The sequence below is a fragment of the Cantharellus anzutake genome (assembly GCF_015039405.1).
Source record: "Cantharellus anzutake strain C23 chromosome Unknown EI90scaffold_1, whole genome shotgun sequence".
NCBI lineage: Eukaryota > Fungi > Basidiomycota > Agaricomycetes > Cantharellales > Hydnaceae > Cantharellus > Cantharellus anzutake.
The window spans coordinates 83,107-96,754 of record NW_024066951.1 but is presented as its reverse complement, the minus strand read 5'-3'; the positions used below and the strand labels follow the sequence as shown (position 1 = coordinate 96,754).

The 13,648-nt window shown below is 49.7% G+C and overlaps 4 protein-coding genes across 4 annotated transcripts; all 4 read right to left on the bottom strand.

Annotated features, from left to right (window-relative positions):
- Positions 1-1,153: 1,153 nt before the first annotated feature.
- Positions 1,154-2,767, bottom strand: EI90DRAFT_3010669 (uncharacterized protein; the record flags this gene model as incomplete). Its single annotated transcript, XM_039056387.1, has 6 exons — positions 1,154-1,321; positions 1,514-1,567; positions 1,618-1,842; positions 1,886-2,014; positions 2,212-2,450; positions 2,602-2,767. The coding sequence occupies 6 exons, from the start codon at positions 2,765-2,767 to the stop codon at positions 1,154-1,156; spliced, it is 981 nt and encodes a 326-aa protein (XP_038923669.1).
- Positions 2,768-4,164: 1,397 nt separating this feature from the next.
- EI90DRAFT_3149341 (uncharacterized protein) lies at positions 4,165-5,453 on the bottom strand (the record flags this gene model as incomplete). The annotated part of the gene is made up of 2 exons (XM_039065579.1): positions 4,165-4,511; positions 4,577-5,453. The coding sequence occupies 2 exons, from the start codon at positions 5,451-5,453 to the stop codon at positions 4,165-4,167; spliced, it is 1,224 nt and encodes a 407-aa protein (XP_038923668.1).
- Positions 5,454-5,770: 317 nt separating this feature from the next.
- On the bottom strand, positions 5,771-9,792 carry EI90DRAFT_3027081 (calcium-transporting ATPase). The gene is made up of 11 exons (XM_039057963.1): positions 9,545-9,792; positions 9,228-9,475; positions 8,894-9,166; positions 8,377-8,838; positions 8,137-8,328; positions 7,269-8,085; positions 7,032-7,217; positions 6,656-6,972; positions 6,175-6,426; positions 5,972-6,073; positions 5,771-5,812 (listed from the first exon to the last, which is right to left on the bottom strand). Exons 1-11 carry the CDS (start codon positions 9,660-9,662, stop codon positions 5,801-5,803), a joined length of 2,979 nt encoding a protein of 992 aa, XP_038923667.1. The 5' UTR covers positions 9,663-9,792; the 3' UTR covers positions 5,771-5,800.
- A 563-nt stretch (positions 9,793-10,355) lies between these two features.
- On the bottom strand, positions 10,356-11,701 carry EI90DRAFT_3512 (uncharacterized protein). Its single transcript, XM_039067516.1, has 3 exons — positions 11,520-11,701; positions 11,182-11,463; positions 10,356-11,081 (listed from the first exon to the last, which is right to left on the bottom strand). Exons 1-3 carry the CDS (start codon positions 11,575-11,577, stop codon positions 10,423-10,425), a joined length of 999 nt encoding a protein of 332 aa, XP_038923666.1. The 5' UTR covers positions 11,578-11,701; the 3' UTR covers positions 10,356-10,422.
- Positions 11,702-13,648: the final 1,947 nt, after the last annotated feature.

Below are 13,648 nucleotides of genomic sequence, written 5' to 3'. Positions count from 1 at the left end.
GCTGCTGACATTTTTGAGTCCCAAAACCCAACCTTCTTCCAGATATCTTTCCAACCACAATACCCAGAGACATGATTTTTGGTACAATGATACCTTAGTGTATTTACATGACCTGTGTTGAATTTGAAAGAATTTGGGGAAGAATTGTGTGAATGCAAGGTGATGGTCAACTTCCAGGGGGTGGTCAACTAGTTGATGCAATATAGTACAGGTGGTCATCTTCACGAGGTCAAAGTTTGTTACAATGTATGCGGAGTCACAAAGTCTCTGTTGAAGGGATTCAGGGCAAATCAAAGCAATGGACACCGTAGCCGACGTGGTTGCAGCCATTGACTTCTACGATATGAGGCGAATTTTGTCGTGAATAGGCATTCAACTTGTTTGCAGCCAGTGCGCCAGCGCCGTGATTTCACTTTCGCAACGTCCTTCTAAATCCTGCCACCTCGTTGATCAAGTCATCAAAGCGGAGGATTTTGTCGGAGTTTGAAAGGGTGGGTTTGAGATGCCTTTGTCCTAGTTGATACCTTCGTACTGCATCATGTTTGTTCACAGATTCAGGCTAAATAGATCCCAGGAAATATATTTAATGTTCCTAGGTGATGACCAGGGGCCGTATACGACCATGTAGAATACCCAGTAGAAGTCAATGAAATTTGGTGAAGAACCGCCAAGGGCATAAGTTTTATAAACAAAAAACCCAGACAAACGCGCAGCCCAGCCTCCCGCGAAGAAGGGCCCCCCCCGCCCCCACAAACGCCGGAGGAACAACGTGTGCCGTAGCTGAGAAGTCATTTCAAATACATCTGTGTGCTGGGGTTGCGTTTTCGCTTCTCCTCAGATCTCTACATAACCGTGTATCGCACTTGAAGACTGAGACAACTTAGCGTGCGGATTCCGGGCGTTAAAGGCGTCACCGCTAACCTATGCGCGCGAATATTAACCTGGCCTCGTAGTAGTTACCGATAGCTTTTCTTGTATCTACCCTTCCTGCGAGATTTTAACCGGGCTCACCGTCCCACACTCGTCCCTTACCAAGGAAGTTGTGTATTACGCTGCCCCCTACCACTTGTGAAGCGATGGCTTAGATGTTAGTTGAGTGGCTAGGCTAAATTCGTAGTGAGATTTAAACACCGCACAATGTAGCAGTTTGGGGTCACCCAACTCCATTTGAGTCGCCAGCACCAGCAATGGCTGAGCGGATCGAAGTTAAAATTTCCAGTATTTCCCCTACGAAGCTTAATTCACCCATCGGAGGGCTAGACGAGAAGAGCATGGCTCGTTCCCAGGACATGATGAGTCGACGGGTGTCGGTGTAGTGAAGCTGCGAGAGAAGGGACGAATAAGAAGTGTATGGAGAAAGAGGCGGAAATACTCTGCGGCTGAGTTAGAAATACCCTTCACAGCATGGCTAACCTCCATAGCCGTTTAACATTGTCTGGGTTTCTGGCCTAGCTGCGGTTGCAACAATTCAACAATTATATGAGGAAAGATGCTAAAAAATAGGATTGCATACCGAAGCAATTCGAAGCATGATGGAGAAGTTGAATACTCCAGCCAGGCCGGGAGGCTTCAGCGGGAAATCGATAACTCGCAACGAATCCAGGTGGGGAGACTCACGTAAATCCTCCCAATGAACTTGTTTACCTCCACACTGACAAAACCAGTGCAGTTTGTATTGATCGAATCCAGAAGGGCCCTTTGGTACGGCAAGTCGAGAAACTTGAGGGTCCATTGGTCGGCGGAAAATTCGACTCGGATATCTTCGGATCTGCTCGCAGATAGTACGAAAGAAAGCCGTTCCCTAGGCAGGATCGCTCCATTTCTATACAATGAAAGGAACGTCTGGAAAGCTGCATAGATCGACAGCGCTCTGAACATCACTTACTACGTTGGCCCATATCTTTCCGAGGCAGGGATTGCTGATTGGCTCATGGCGTCTCGATTCCAATCTTTTGACGATGCACTGTGTATGAAACTCGATGTCCTCCATCCGCTTTGGTAGCGTGGAGACCCACTACGGTTGCTGAATTACGGTGGAGCGAATCTTCGATTTCCGTCGCCAGAGCGGATCATATCTCTTCTTTGTATTCCTCAAGTCGCGAGTTCAGATCATGTTTCTGATGTCCCATGTGAACAATGCCGATCCAAGAAACGAATAGGATGAAACGGGGCGAATCAAGAAAGCAGGTGATGTTCACAATACATATCAACCTCATCAGACAAGGCGATTGGCTCCTTGAACCTCGGATCTTGCTCCGCATACTGTTCAATGCCACCAGCAGCATCGGTGTACCAAGCCATGCGGCGTTCCAATTCGGTGGGTTCATCAAGCAACTTCAGGATCGTATCCAACTTTGAATTGAATTCGTCCATCAACTGCCTAGATTCAGAGGTCTTCCGATGAATGATGGGCAGCAGGGCATCTTTGTTCGCCTCCCAACGTCGAGAACCTCACGGAGAAACGGAGAATAAGGGGCACGCAGAATGGAAATGATTCGTCAAATTTTGCTTGCCACGAGGACGCTGTCGCGAAGCGGACTACAGGGCTTATGTTAAGGCACTTTGCACCGGACGTGAGAGATGTGAAGGCAGAAAACACACCTATTTTCTTTTGCCTGAGGTACTGCTCAATAACGGCCCTACCTCCATTTATTGTCCCCTGGAAAATATCTAGCAAAGAGGCTCTACATTTTTGGGAACATGTCGCACTACCTCCATGTGTCGGAGAATGGCGATTAAAGTGGATGCTCAGTTCGAGTTCAGCCATCGTACGTCTATCATTCTGCCATCGTTGGAGATCCGTACGTGCGACTCTAAAGGATCGGATGAAGTCGTCTATAAACAAGGGAGCGGACAGTTCAATAATGTTCAACGTTACTTCAAGGGGATAACAACAACAGCGATGAAAGCGTGAATAGTAGTAACGGCCTCCCTGGTATCATTTCGAAAAAGAAAGAGAGAAATAGGAGACCAAGATGACGAGTGGGCACTTACACAACAAACTTTTATATAGACGCAATGACAGGGTTGGAACCCAGGCTGTTGAGAGCATTCACTATCTCATCGGTGGCGCTCGAATAAGTCTCCGGCGAATTGCCCGGCATGATGTCCCCCCGCACATGCTACCATGCACCGAGATCGTTCTCTATCAAGACTCGCGTTCTGGAAATGCCGAGGAGAATCTGGAGGATGTAATGCAACATTGTGACCATGAGGCAGGTATCGCTTGAAGCTTTGGGATGTGCGCTAAAACAACAGAGCGAGCTTGGCACCGTCCATCGAAGCGTGGGAACTTGGGCCACGAATTCCATCATGACGGGAGTCTAGGTCTAGCCTTCTAATGGTTCTATTGGATGATAGGGGCAACGCGTGGCTTGTTAGTGCTGTTGGGATCAGGAATTATGTGAGTAGACAGAGGACGGTATCGCCTTAGGTATCACAGCTTGCATAAGGGAAACTCCGTTCTGGCACAAGCAACCTTTAACCTAGAAACATTGTCTGCAAGCTGACACTAGAAGCGTATAGTATACGATGGTTCATTAGATATTACGCATGTATTGCTAGACGCAAGGAACAACAGGTAATCAGAAACAAGGCGGTTTAGATACCAATCCAAGCTTTCCTGCAACGAATATTATTAGGAAAGAGAAGAAGGGAAATCACGAGATAGAGAGCGGGAGAACCAAGAACGTTCATTCGATGTATGTTCTCCGAGATATGGGGACTGCATCAATGAGGGAGAGGTGAAGAGTGAAGACCAAGAACAACTCGACCATGTCCATCACGAGGTCAAAAGCACGGGCTCGACGGGACGAAACATGGCACGGAGTGTCTCTACAAATCATGTGAAAGGTCTTCGATGGCACGGACAGAGTTACAACAAGGACGAGACGGTGAGGGGAAGGCAGAGAGAGTAGGGGCTCATCCAGACCGGAACAAAGGAGCGAGGAGCAGCTGGTACATCATCAAGTATGGAAGAGGGGTATGATAAAAGGAGTTCACACGTCGGGTCCATGGAGTACTTGGTCGTGAACGCGTAGTGCAACGCGACGGATGTTTCAACGAGTCGTCATCTACATCATGACACCAGGATTAGAACCAAAAGGATGGGATGAATCGACGCTCGAGTCACACTGACCGATGATAACGCGACAAACGTAGTTTTCAGCCCGAGACGCTGCGGGAAGCCGCAGAAGTCTTAGACTTCTTGTCGCATTCACAAGCCTCTTCACCACCCTTGACCCAACCCCTATCGCATCCGTCACACCACACACGTTCACGACGCTCACGCTCACGGCTCAAACTGTAGGTGGAGGTACCTGAGCCAGAGGCAACATCGATGTTCCTGGACTTGCCATCCTTGATGCCGTGGATAGACATGTAGTGTCGGCCAAGGTCATGCTTACGGGAAAAGCGACGACCGCAACCATCAAAAGTGCAACCAAACGCTTTTTCGCGGCTAGGGTCATGAGTAGCGATGTGAGTCTTCAAGTTGAACTGACGTGCAAACGCTGTGCGGGAAGAAAGATATCTGAATTCAGTGTCGTGAAGCTCATCAAGGGTAAACCTAATATACCTTTGGTGCATTGAGGGCACTGGAAACGTTTAACCGGTCCGTTGCTGGATGACTCAACGCCAGCCATGTTTCGGCCACGGTGAGATGGAGGCTGTGGAGCCGCTTCGGGACTGGAACTTGCTTCCCTTTTGCGAGAGTTGGGAGCGGATGAAGTGACGATGGTCGGCAACGTTGGAGGAAGTACGAAGTTGTATTCGTACTCTGGGGTGGAGTCAGTATGTGTTAGGAGTTCGTTAGGGTCCATCAAAGTATCAACAGACTGGAGTGCATCAGCGTTAATGGCGACAGGCTGAGGATGTTGGAGGTGAGGGTGGGTAAGCGAGGGGGGCGCAGTAGACGCATGAGACGGCACTGTATATGGCACGTCTGCAAGTCCAAATCCAGAAAAGTCTATTTCAAGTGCGTCTTTTGCTCCTGGCGCCTGCGTGGCTGCGCCGTAAGCCGACCGCGCTTGCGTGTTCGTGGTATAAGATTGCGACTGCGGGTCATACGAAGACAGGGCATCCGATTGAAGGTAACCCGAGGAGGAATCTCGAGAGGAGTAATAGGATGCCGTGTCAAAGTCATACCCACTCTGGCTTTCGCTGGAGACGGTGATTGTGCTGGCGGGGCCGGGACGATAGTCACTATAATAGTGGGGTTGAGTATGAATTGTTTGGTCCAACGACGTGAACGGGATGTATGAGAGCGAGGAAAGGGCAGAAAGGTCTGCGGATGACTCAAGGAGTTCCGATAGCTCCTTGTCGAACGAGTCAGGCTCGAGGTGAGAGGGGAGGGTGACACCACCGCCATATGCGTAGTTGTCGAGCAGTGACTGCGGCATCTGTGGCGACTTTGAGTTAGGCGCAGCGAGAAAGTCGAGGAGGAGAGAGCTCATGGTGGTGGAGAATAATCTGGGAGCGTTAGTTGATGAGGTGGATGTTCACTGCGGATTATGTAGCGATGGCAAGGCAAATTTGGGGTCCTTGAAAGGTCTACGTGTCCATGTGCTCTTGCACAGCAACGGGCCCCGTCCAATTCAGTTGAGGCAAGTTCCGGCTTCTGGGCGTCAAATGCTTGTCAAATACACGTAAGAAAATTATGATGCACTGTTTGGCTGAAGTACAAAAACATGTATAAGGTGACCCAACAGCAATATTGTCCTCTCATCTACAGCCTCCACTACCCATAAAACCGAACACAAGCAATCTGATGTTCATCTCATAATATCACCAATATTATGGATCATCTGTGGCTCTGCATTGCCGAATGGAGGCCAGGGAACAAACGGGGATACATGAACGTCAGTGATCTTAGCAATCGCCGTACGTGTCACCGCAGTTCATGCACAGTCTTGATGTCCCCGGCACCAAGCCGGAACTCTGAAGACACGCAACAGAATTAGATCTAACTTACCGAGATGAATTTGAGGATCTCGTCTATCACAATCACTGGGAAGCTGAGATATAGTATCGCCCTCCACTCGGCCCAGTTCAATGGTGCGATTTGGAAAAGAACCTAGGGAGTAATCTCGTGAGTCCTAACGATCGAACAAGACAGCACCCGAAGAAATCCGATCCCCCGTCGGAAAGATCCAACATGGAGAACAATTGACTCACCGTAAAGAATGGAACGTAGAGAATTAGGAAATGCAATCCCATACTAAGTGCGATAGCCCCAACCAAATACATATTCTTCCAAACAGGTAGTCTTAACAGACTTTCGTTCTCCGATAAGGAGTTCATGGCGTTAAACATTTCCACTGTCACAAGAATTGACAAGCTGACAGTGGTGGCTCGCTGCGCGAACTCGTTCGTGAACATTTCACACCCAATCTGCGGAAACTGCGTCGAGCACTGATGAAAATGACTCTAGATGGAAAGTCAAATAAAAATCAGTATCTGTCATTCCCACACACAAACGTGTCCACATATTGAATGGAGAATAAGGGGCATGCAGAATGAAAAATAATTCGGATGGACACGTGGACAGCACTAAGGCTGGAAGCCAAGCTTCTCTCCGCAGCACCTGCGCGGCCAAGCGCAGCCCGTCTCTCTTGATGCAGCTCGGCTGAAGATCAGGTCCATACCAAACACTCACCAGCTGCCAAAATGATATCATTGGTCCACCTTCATAGAAAACAAACCACCAGGCGTAGCCTGCTACGGTCGCAGCACCGACGTAGCATCCTATAACAAGGTACCGGAAGAGAAGCCATGGTCCCACCAAAGGCTCGCGTGCGTTTCTGGGAGGAATACGCATAATGCTGTGATCCGGCGGATTAAAGCCAAGAGCAGTTGCCGGGAGTGAGTCAGTCACAAGATTCACCCAAAGAAGCTGGACAGGAATGAGCGCTTCCGGCATGCCAAGGAGGATGGTAAGGAAGATTGAGACAACTTCGCCAATATTAGAAGAGACTAGAAAGAGCGGCGAAGCTTATCAGACCACTTCAGAATCGAGGGTGGCAGCCACATACTAAGATATCGGACAAACTGCTTAGTGTTATTGTAAATGAGTCGTCCTTCCTCAACAGCGAGCTCGATCGTAGCGAAATTCGAGTCAGCCAGTACCATATCAGCTGCCAACTTCGCAACGTCCGTACCGCTGCCCATAGCTACACCGATGTCAGCCTTCTTCAGAGCAGGGGCATCATTCACTCCATCTGCGGGGACAGCTCAGGAGGCATTACCAAAGTCAAAGGACCCTAACGTACCCCCAGTCATAGCAACAACAAAACCTAAGCCTTGCAGAAGATCCACCAGCTGACTCTTATGACCAGGCTCTGTCCGAGTGAATAAGCTGGCCTTCTGCACAACCTGAATCTTCTCTTCCAGACCTAACGCATTAAATTCCTTCCCGGTGTAACTTTTGCCAGACAGATCCTCATCCTCGGCAAAAATCCCAATCTGCCGACAAATCGTCTCCGCAGTCCCCTTGTTATCACCAGTAATACAGATAACTCGGATACCTGCTGCGCGACAGTTGGCCACGGCTTCCTTGACTTCCGGTCGCGGCGGATCAAGCATGCCAACGAGGGAAACAAAGGTGAGTTCTTGTTCGAAGCGGGCATAGTCGGCAGAAGCGGAGCATGAAAATGCGGAAGGGTCAGCTGATGCTACATCACGATACGCCAATGCAAGTGTGCGTAGACCCGATGAACCGAATTGGAGCGTGGAATCGAGGACTGAGGAACGGAGGGCGGGGGTCATTGGTAGAATCTTGTCACCCATCTGAACAGATTTGCATCGCTCCAGGACAGACTCCGGTGCCCCTTTGACGAAGAGATGGCCAGAAGATGATGAATGTTTGCGCACAAGCACGGACATCGATTTCCGGTCACGAGTGAATTCCAGAGTCAGCATGCGAGAGAATTGTGCAGCGAGGTGGTCATTTGCAACAGTGGCGCTCGGTAACTCAGCAGCTCCATTGGCCACGGCATTCGTTTTGGGAGATGGATAGCCAATTTTCTCAACCAATACCTTGAGAGCTGCCTCAGTAGGTTCACCAACAGCGGCATAGGCATCTTTCTCCTATTGAACATGATTAGAAATGACCCCAATTATAGGATACATAACGCTTACCGCATTGTAGACAATAGTAGCGTCATTGCATAGCGAACTAATCTCGGCCAAACGTGCCAAGGGCGCAGAGCGCAGAAGCGCAGGCGGAACAACGTTGCCCTGAACATCCCAGATAGCACCCGCTGGGGCATAAGTGGTTCCCTCAACATCGTACGTGACAGTCGATTGAGTAATTTCATCTACAACAAGAAACTAAAAGAAGGTCACTGATGATCAGCGATGAGATCGCCAAGTCCATACCTTCGCAACGCTCATCTGATTTGTGGTCAACGTGCCGGTTTTGTCTGAGCAAATAACGTTCGTACACCCCAGAGTCTCGACGCTAGGCAAATTCCTCACGATGGCATTCTTCTTGGCCATCTTTTTCGTCCCCAGAGCAAGGCAGGCGGTGATAACAGCAGCCAACCCTTCAGGAATAGCAGCCACTGCCAGAGCAACCGCAATTTTAAGGTAATACAAGGCACCATTGATGACGCCATGATGCGAAGCATCTCCAAAATGATTGATATTGACAATCCAGACCACGATGCAGATTACAGAGATGACTTTAGCAAGCATGTCACCAAAGTCATCCAGTTTCCGCTTGAGTGGGGTTTTCTCTGCAATTTGGGCCGAGATAGAAAGGTGGATGTCCCCTATAGCAGTGCGAGAGCCGGTGGCGACGACAATAGCTGAAGCATTGCCGTTCACAACCGTGGTGCCCTGCAAAAATTGGTTAGTGGATTCAAACACATTAGATCCGTCTTGAACGACTCACAGAGAACAGCATATTAGTTTGGTCTTGCTTCACAGCTTTCTCATCGTTGACGACTGCTGTGGATTTATTGACGCTCTCACTCTCCCCGGTAAGTATAGCTTGGTCTACCCTGAAACTACTCGATGAAATCGACAGCAACCGACAATCCGCTGGCACCCTATCACCTACAGCTACGTTGACAATATCCCCAGGAACAACATCCGTCGCATGAAGTTTGGTGACTTTCCCGTTGCGCAACACTTTTGCTTCGTCAGGGGAATATTCCTTCAACGCCTAAAATATTTTTCCGGTGTTATGCGCAGAGGCAACAAACAAACGGAAAATCAACCCTCACATCAATGGCCTTCTCTGCACTAGTTTCTTGTATGACGCCAACGGCAGCATTCGCAATGAGAATAAGAAGGATAACGATAGGTTCCACAAAAGCAGTAGCGAGGCTTGCGCCAGAGTTCTCCTCACGTAATTCGACAAGTGCAAGGACAAAGGAGACAACGGCAGAACCGAGAAGAATAAGCACTAGTTGATCCTTAAACTGTTCGAGGATCAACTCAAACAACGACGTCGGAGGATCATCCGGCAGCTCTGAAGGTCATATTTTCTGTGAGTACGTAACAAACAACGAGGATTCTCATCAAAGAAAACCCAACACACCGTTCCTCCCGTACACCTCCGCATGCTCCCTAGCCCTCTCAACACTCAGACCAAGCCTTGGATCAACGTTATAGTGCTCGAGTATGCTTTGTGGTGATCTGGTCCAAGGGAAGTTCATATCCAACAGCGAAAGATGACTTCTAGAGGATAATTACGAATCTATCGAGTCAAATGAATGAATCGGAAGACTCTCAAAAACAGTACAGACGTGGCAGATGGAATATGCCAGCGGGAATTGCCAGATTGTGGGAATAATAATGGTGCCTCCCTAAGTCAAAATGTGCGGTTGGAAACAACCAACAAGGAACATCCTATTTTGTACAGTAAGGAATTTCGAAGAGAGGGACATACATAGTAACTAAATAGTTATATAATTGTATGCTACAAGAAGGAACAGAAGTGTAATTCGTCAATCCCCAAGACTTTGAACAAAAAAGGTCGAATTTCTTCTCGCAGAGGCTCGAAGTTGTTGAATGGATTGTCGACCTGCGAAAGCTCGCGGAGCATCCTATGGAAGAGGAGACGAAGAATTACAAGAATAAAAGAGAAGAGTCATGGAAGGAGTGGGGAACGACAGTCGAGTCGCTGAACAAGGCAGAATTAACATCAAAGTTTAGGTGGAACGAAGTGTGGCCCGTTTCGGCTCTCGATGTGGCAGAGTCAGTTCGAGTCTACGATTCAGGGTGTTGGAGATGAGATTTCAAAGTTAACGGTTTGGCGGTCGATTGAGACTCGTTCCCGCTGCACCACGGTAAGTATAGTACGTTGCTTTAGTGGTAAATGATACTACTTTCTTCTAGTTAGAGGGAGGAAACGAAGTCGAACCAGGGACCCAGAAGCACAATAATTAGTCCATTGTAGGGGATGATGAAACAGCGTTAGGCAGCGAAAGCACTCGCGGCAGACCGAACGCTGCTTCTCAACGAAGCCCTCGTCGCATTCCGAGCAGGAGTTGTGGGGACAGAAGCCCTTCGGATACCGTTGCTAACATGTGCTATCTTTTTGGACCGATTCAGTGTTGACATGCTCTCTTCTGTAAGCGCACGACGGGGACGCCCAGGCTTCCTCTTCGCGGGTGGCCGGTCAAATCCCACATCATCATCTACAATAGCTCGAGGCTGATAAAGGGGTTGAGGGGTCGGACACGCATGAAGTCCTAAACCGGCCATCCCCACACCTGCTTTCTTGTACGCCCTGCTCGCATGTGCAATCCCCTCAGGGAATAAGTCTGGGAGGATGTCGCTCAAAAACTGCTCTCCTACACATGCAGGGATATTCAAATCACCATGTGCACAAAGGCGCTGCACGTCCGCAAGTGGAATCCAGAAACCGGATAGGCCACCGGCTGAAGAACAAGATGACGAAGGGAAAGGAATCGTATGTGAATTGCGGCAAGAACTAAGGAGGACCGAAAGCTTCTCAGCGAAAAGTGGAGGTTGGGAAAGGGTAGCGAGGGTTGTCAGGTTCACGTAGTCATTGTCAATGCGACGAAGAAGGCGGGGGCTATTTCCGAAAGCAGTGGCGAATACAGGGAGTGCTATTGAGTGAATTGTCGATGGAGAAAAGGGGGAGACAGCGATGTAAATTTCAGTTTCTCCGTAAATTACCGATAGGGGATATCAGAGATTACCACTTACATTCAACTTGGGTCGCGTAGATGGCAGGATATACAGGCTCAATTGTATGAATCAGAATCGGAGCTTCCAGTGTTGGAGTGAGCGGCACAGCACCAGCGTCCTCTTTGAGCGGAAGTGGTGCAGAAGAAGGCGAGAAGAAATCCGGAACGAGGTACAATTCCAACGAGCTTGCCCCCGGGGCATTCCGGGCTAAACTGGCGCTCGTGCTGGTGTCCGCAGTGCCCCTCCCGTCATCAAGCCCGGACATAGAAGCAGACCGCTTGATACCACGCGTTTGGCGAACTGAACTGTATCCAGGTGGGTGGCCAATGGGACATGGTGTGTGCATAGGGACGCACATGCCAGATGAATGCCGAACCTGCTGGGCCAGTGGTGAGACAGCAATTGGTAATGCATCGCCGCCCCAAGCTTCTTCTAGCTCATGAAGTTCCACTCCCTCAGGTCCTACTAAGAGTTCCTGGACATCCTCATCATGTTTTCTTCGCTGATCACCATTCTGTGCGTCCAAGTCTGCAAGAGCGTCAATGTCGCCAGATACCGAACGTATGAGTGTTGGCCAATTACCAGGGATCGGAGATGGGGTAAAAGGCGATGTCCTGTCAAGTGAGACATTGCTCGCCGTGGAAGTAAATGGTGATGTGGCCGTTACCACGTCGAAATGAAGATGTTCCCCAGGAAAATTGGCAATGGCAGTGTTAACTGGGGGCAGAGTCAGAAGCCCTGAAACAGCCCCAGAATCCCCGCCCACTAAATTACTGTCGTCGTCGCCACGGTGAACTGATGATGATCTTTGAATTCGGAATTCGCTCATCCGATGAATGGCAGAATTGATGATATCGGATGTTGCCGGGAACCCGTCACGTTCATAATCGAGCGCCCTTTCTTCGCTTCCCACGACGAGCCCTGAGAATTGGTCATAGGCGATCAAAGTTGCAGGGTCAACCGCTGCTCCCGCTTCCTTGGAAGATGATGTGGATGCCCTTAAACTCAAAGCTGCTGGCTGCATGATATCGTCAGAACTGAAGAGGTCAGACTCGATAGATGTAGAACGTGGGGTGCTGAGAACAGTCTCCAGGTCGTCCTCGTCCTCGTCCTCGTCTGCTGGATCGTCCCAGGTGAAGTTATGCAAATTTAAACGGTCGAATGCAGAAGTGGCGGCTACTTCTTGCTCGGAATCACTGTCGTCTTGGGTCAAGGAACGCCGTCGACGAGCAGGAGTAGCGGGAATAAGCTCAGCCGAGGACCTGAACTTGTGGGTTGCATAGGGAGGGCGTTGTGGCATATCCTCGTTAGGAGAGAGGGCAGGGAAAGGCGTGTCAGAAACTGGAACCACGTTATCACCTATTTGTAGCTCGTCTGAAGAATTAGCCCCTGTTTCCAGGGCGTGGCTGTGTTCCCCAACTCCATCGTCGGCTGACATGTCCGTGGCTGCTGCACCATAAATAACTGGGACGTCAAACAAGCCTTCACGCTCAAAAGGATTCTGTTGACCGGTCCACTCGCTCAGGAAGAACAATCTAACTCCACGGCGAGTGATACCACCCTTCTTGCAGTGATAAGTTCGTTCAGGCTCAGGGCCAATGCGATGAGCTTCCGCACCGATGGACCTAATGAGACGGAGATCCGTCTGGTCACCTGCTAAATATATCCACGAAAACAGGCAAGGCGAGCTGTTATCCCTAGCTCTTTTACAATGTTGCCGTACGGCGGTGTTGACTGTGCCCGATGGAGTGGCGCCGCTGACAGTATCAAGATAAATAGAGGCAATTGTGCTGTCCAACATAATTACACCCACCCCATTGCGTGCAAACCTTGTTCGCGACAAATAACTGCCAGCTCCTTGGCGGAGAGTGCTGCGACCGCCCAGAAGACATGTCCGTGAAATAGATCGACATGCGGTGTCAGAGAAAACACACCTTGGTTATTCTGTAACGATAACTACAGTTAATGGGGCGAGAAGATGGAGGATGATCAGAAACATGCTTACTACAACACTGAGAGCGTGGTAAAGGGCGACCAAAGTTCGGTCTTTAATGTCTGCAGGCCACAACTTAGAGGCCACATCGGGCGGGAGCGGTGGAGGAGTGATGGCGACAGGGGACTTCTGTGAGGCAGAAGCAGGGGTGGAAGGTGCGGGAGAAGGTGATGATGCAGGGAGGGGTCCAGGGCGGGGCTTTGCGGGCATGCTGCGAGGCGTTGGAGACAAAGGGAGATAGACTGGGCGAGACCGCGTTTAGAGTAATGATAAAGTAAGAGGAGCAGATAAGAAATGGCCCAGGATGGTGGAACAAGTTGGATGCAGAGGGAGCGAGTGTTGCGTGAAGCAAAATGAAGAAGGGAAGGAAGAGAGGGGGACGGTGGGGGACGACGAGCAGGGATGGTTATAGCTAGAACTGGCAACTGAAATGCAATAAAGTCCACCGAGTCGGTACTCTAGGGAAGCAGAGCTTAGGTAAGCAGCAGATGT

What these genes read in the sequence shown, in the direction of transcription:
- EI90DRAFT_3512 (XM_039067516.1), bottom strand. Translation starts at nt 11,577, where the DNA reads ATGCATTACCAATTGCTGTCTCACCACTGGCCCAGCAGGTTCGGCATT. An exon ending in GTTCGGCATTCATCTGGCAT is followed by an intron (nt 11,464 to 11,519) that starts GTGCGTCCCTAT and finishes GATACAGTTCAG; the next exon opens with TTCGCCAAACGCGTGGTATC. An exon ending in CTACGCGACCCAAGTTGAAT is followed by an intron (nt 11,082 to 11,181) that starts GTAAGTGGTAAT and finishes TTCACTCAATAG; the next exon opens with CACTCCCTGTATTCGCCACT.
- EI90DRAFT_3027081 (XM_039057963.1), bottom strand. Translation starts at nt 9,662, where the DNA reads ATGAACTTCCCTTGGACCAGATCACCACAAAGCATACTCGAGCACTAT. An exon ending in GTGCAGAGAAGGCCATTGAT is followed by an intron (nt 9,167 to 9,227) that starts GTGAGGGTTGAT and finishes AAAATATTTTAG; the next exon opens with GCGTTGAAGGAATATTCCCC. An exon ending in AAACTAATATGCTGTTCTCT is followed by an intron (nt 8,839 to 8,893) that starts GTGAGTCGTTCA and finishes CAATTTTTGCAG; the next exon opens with GGCACCACGGTTGTGAACGG.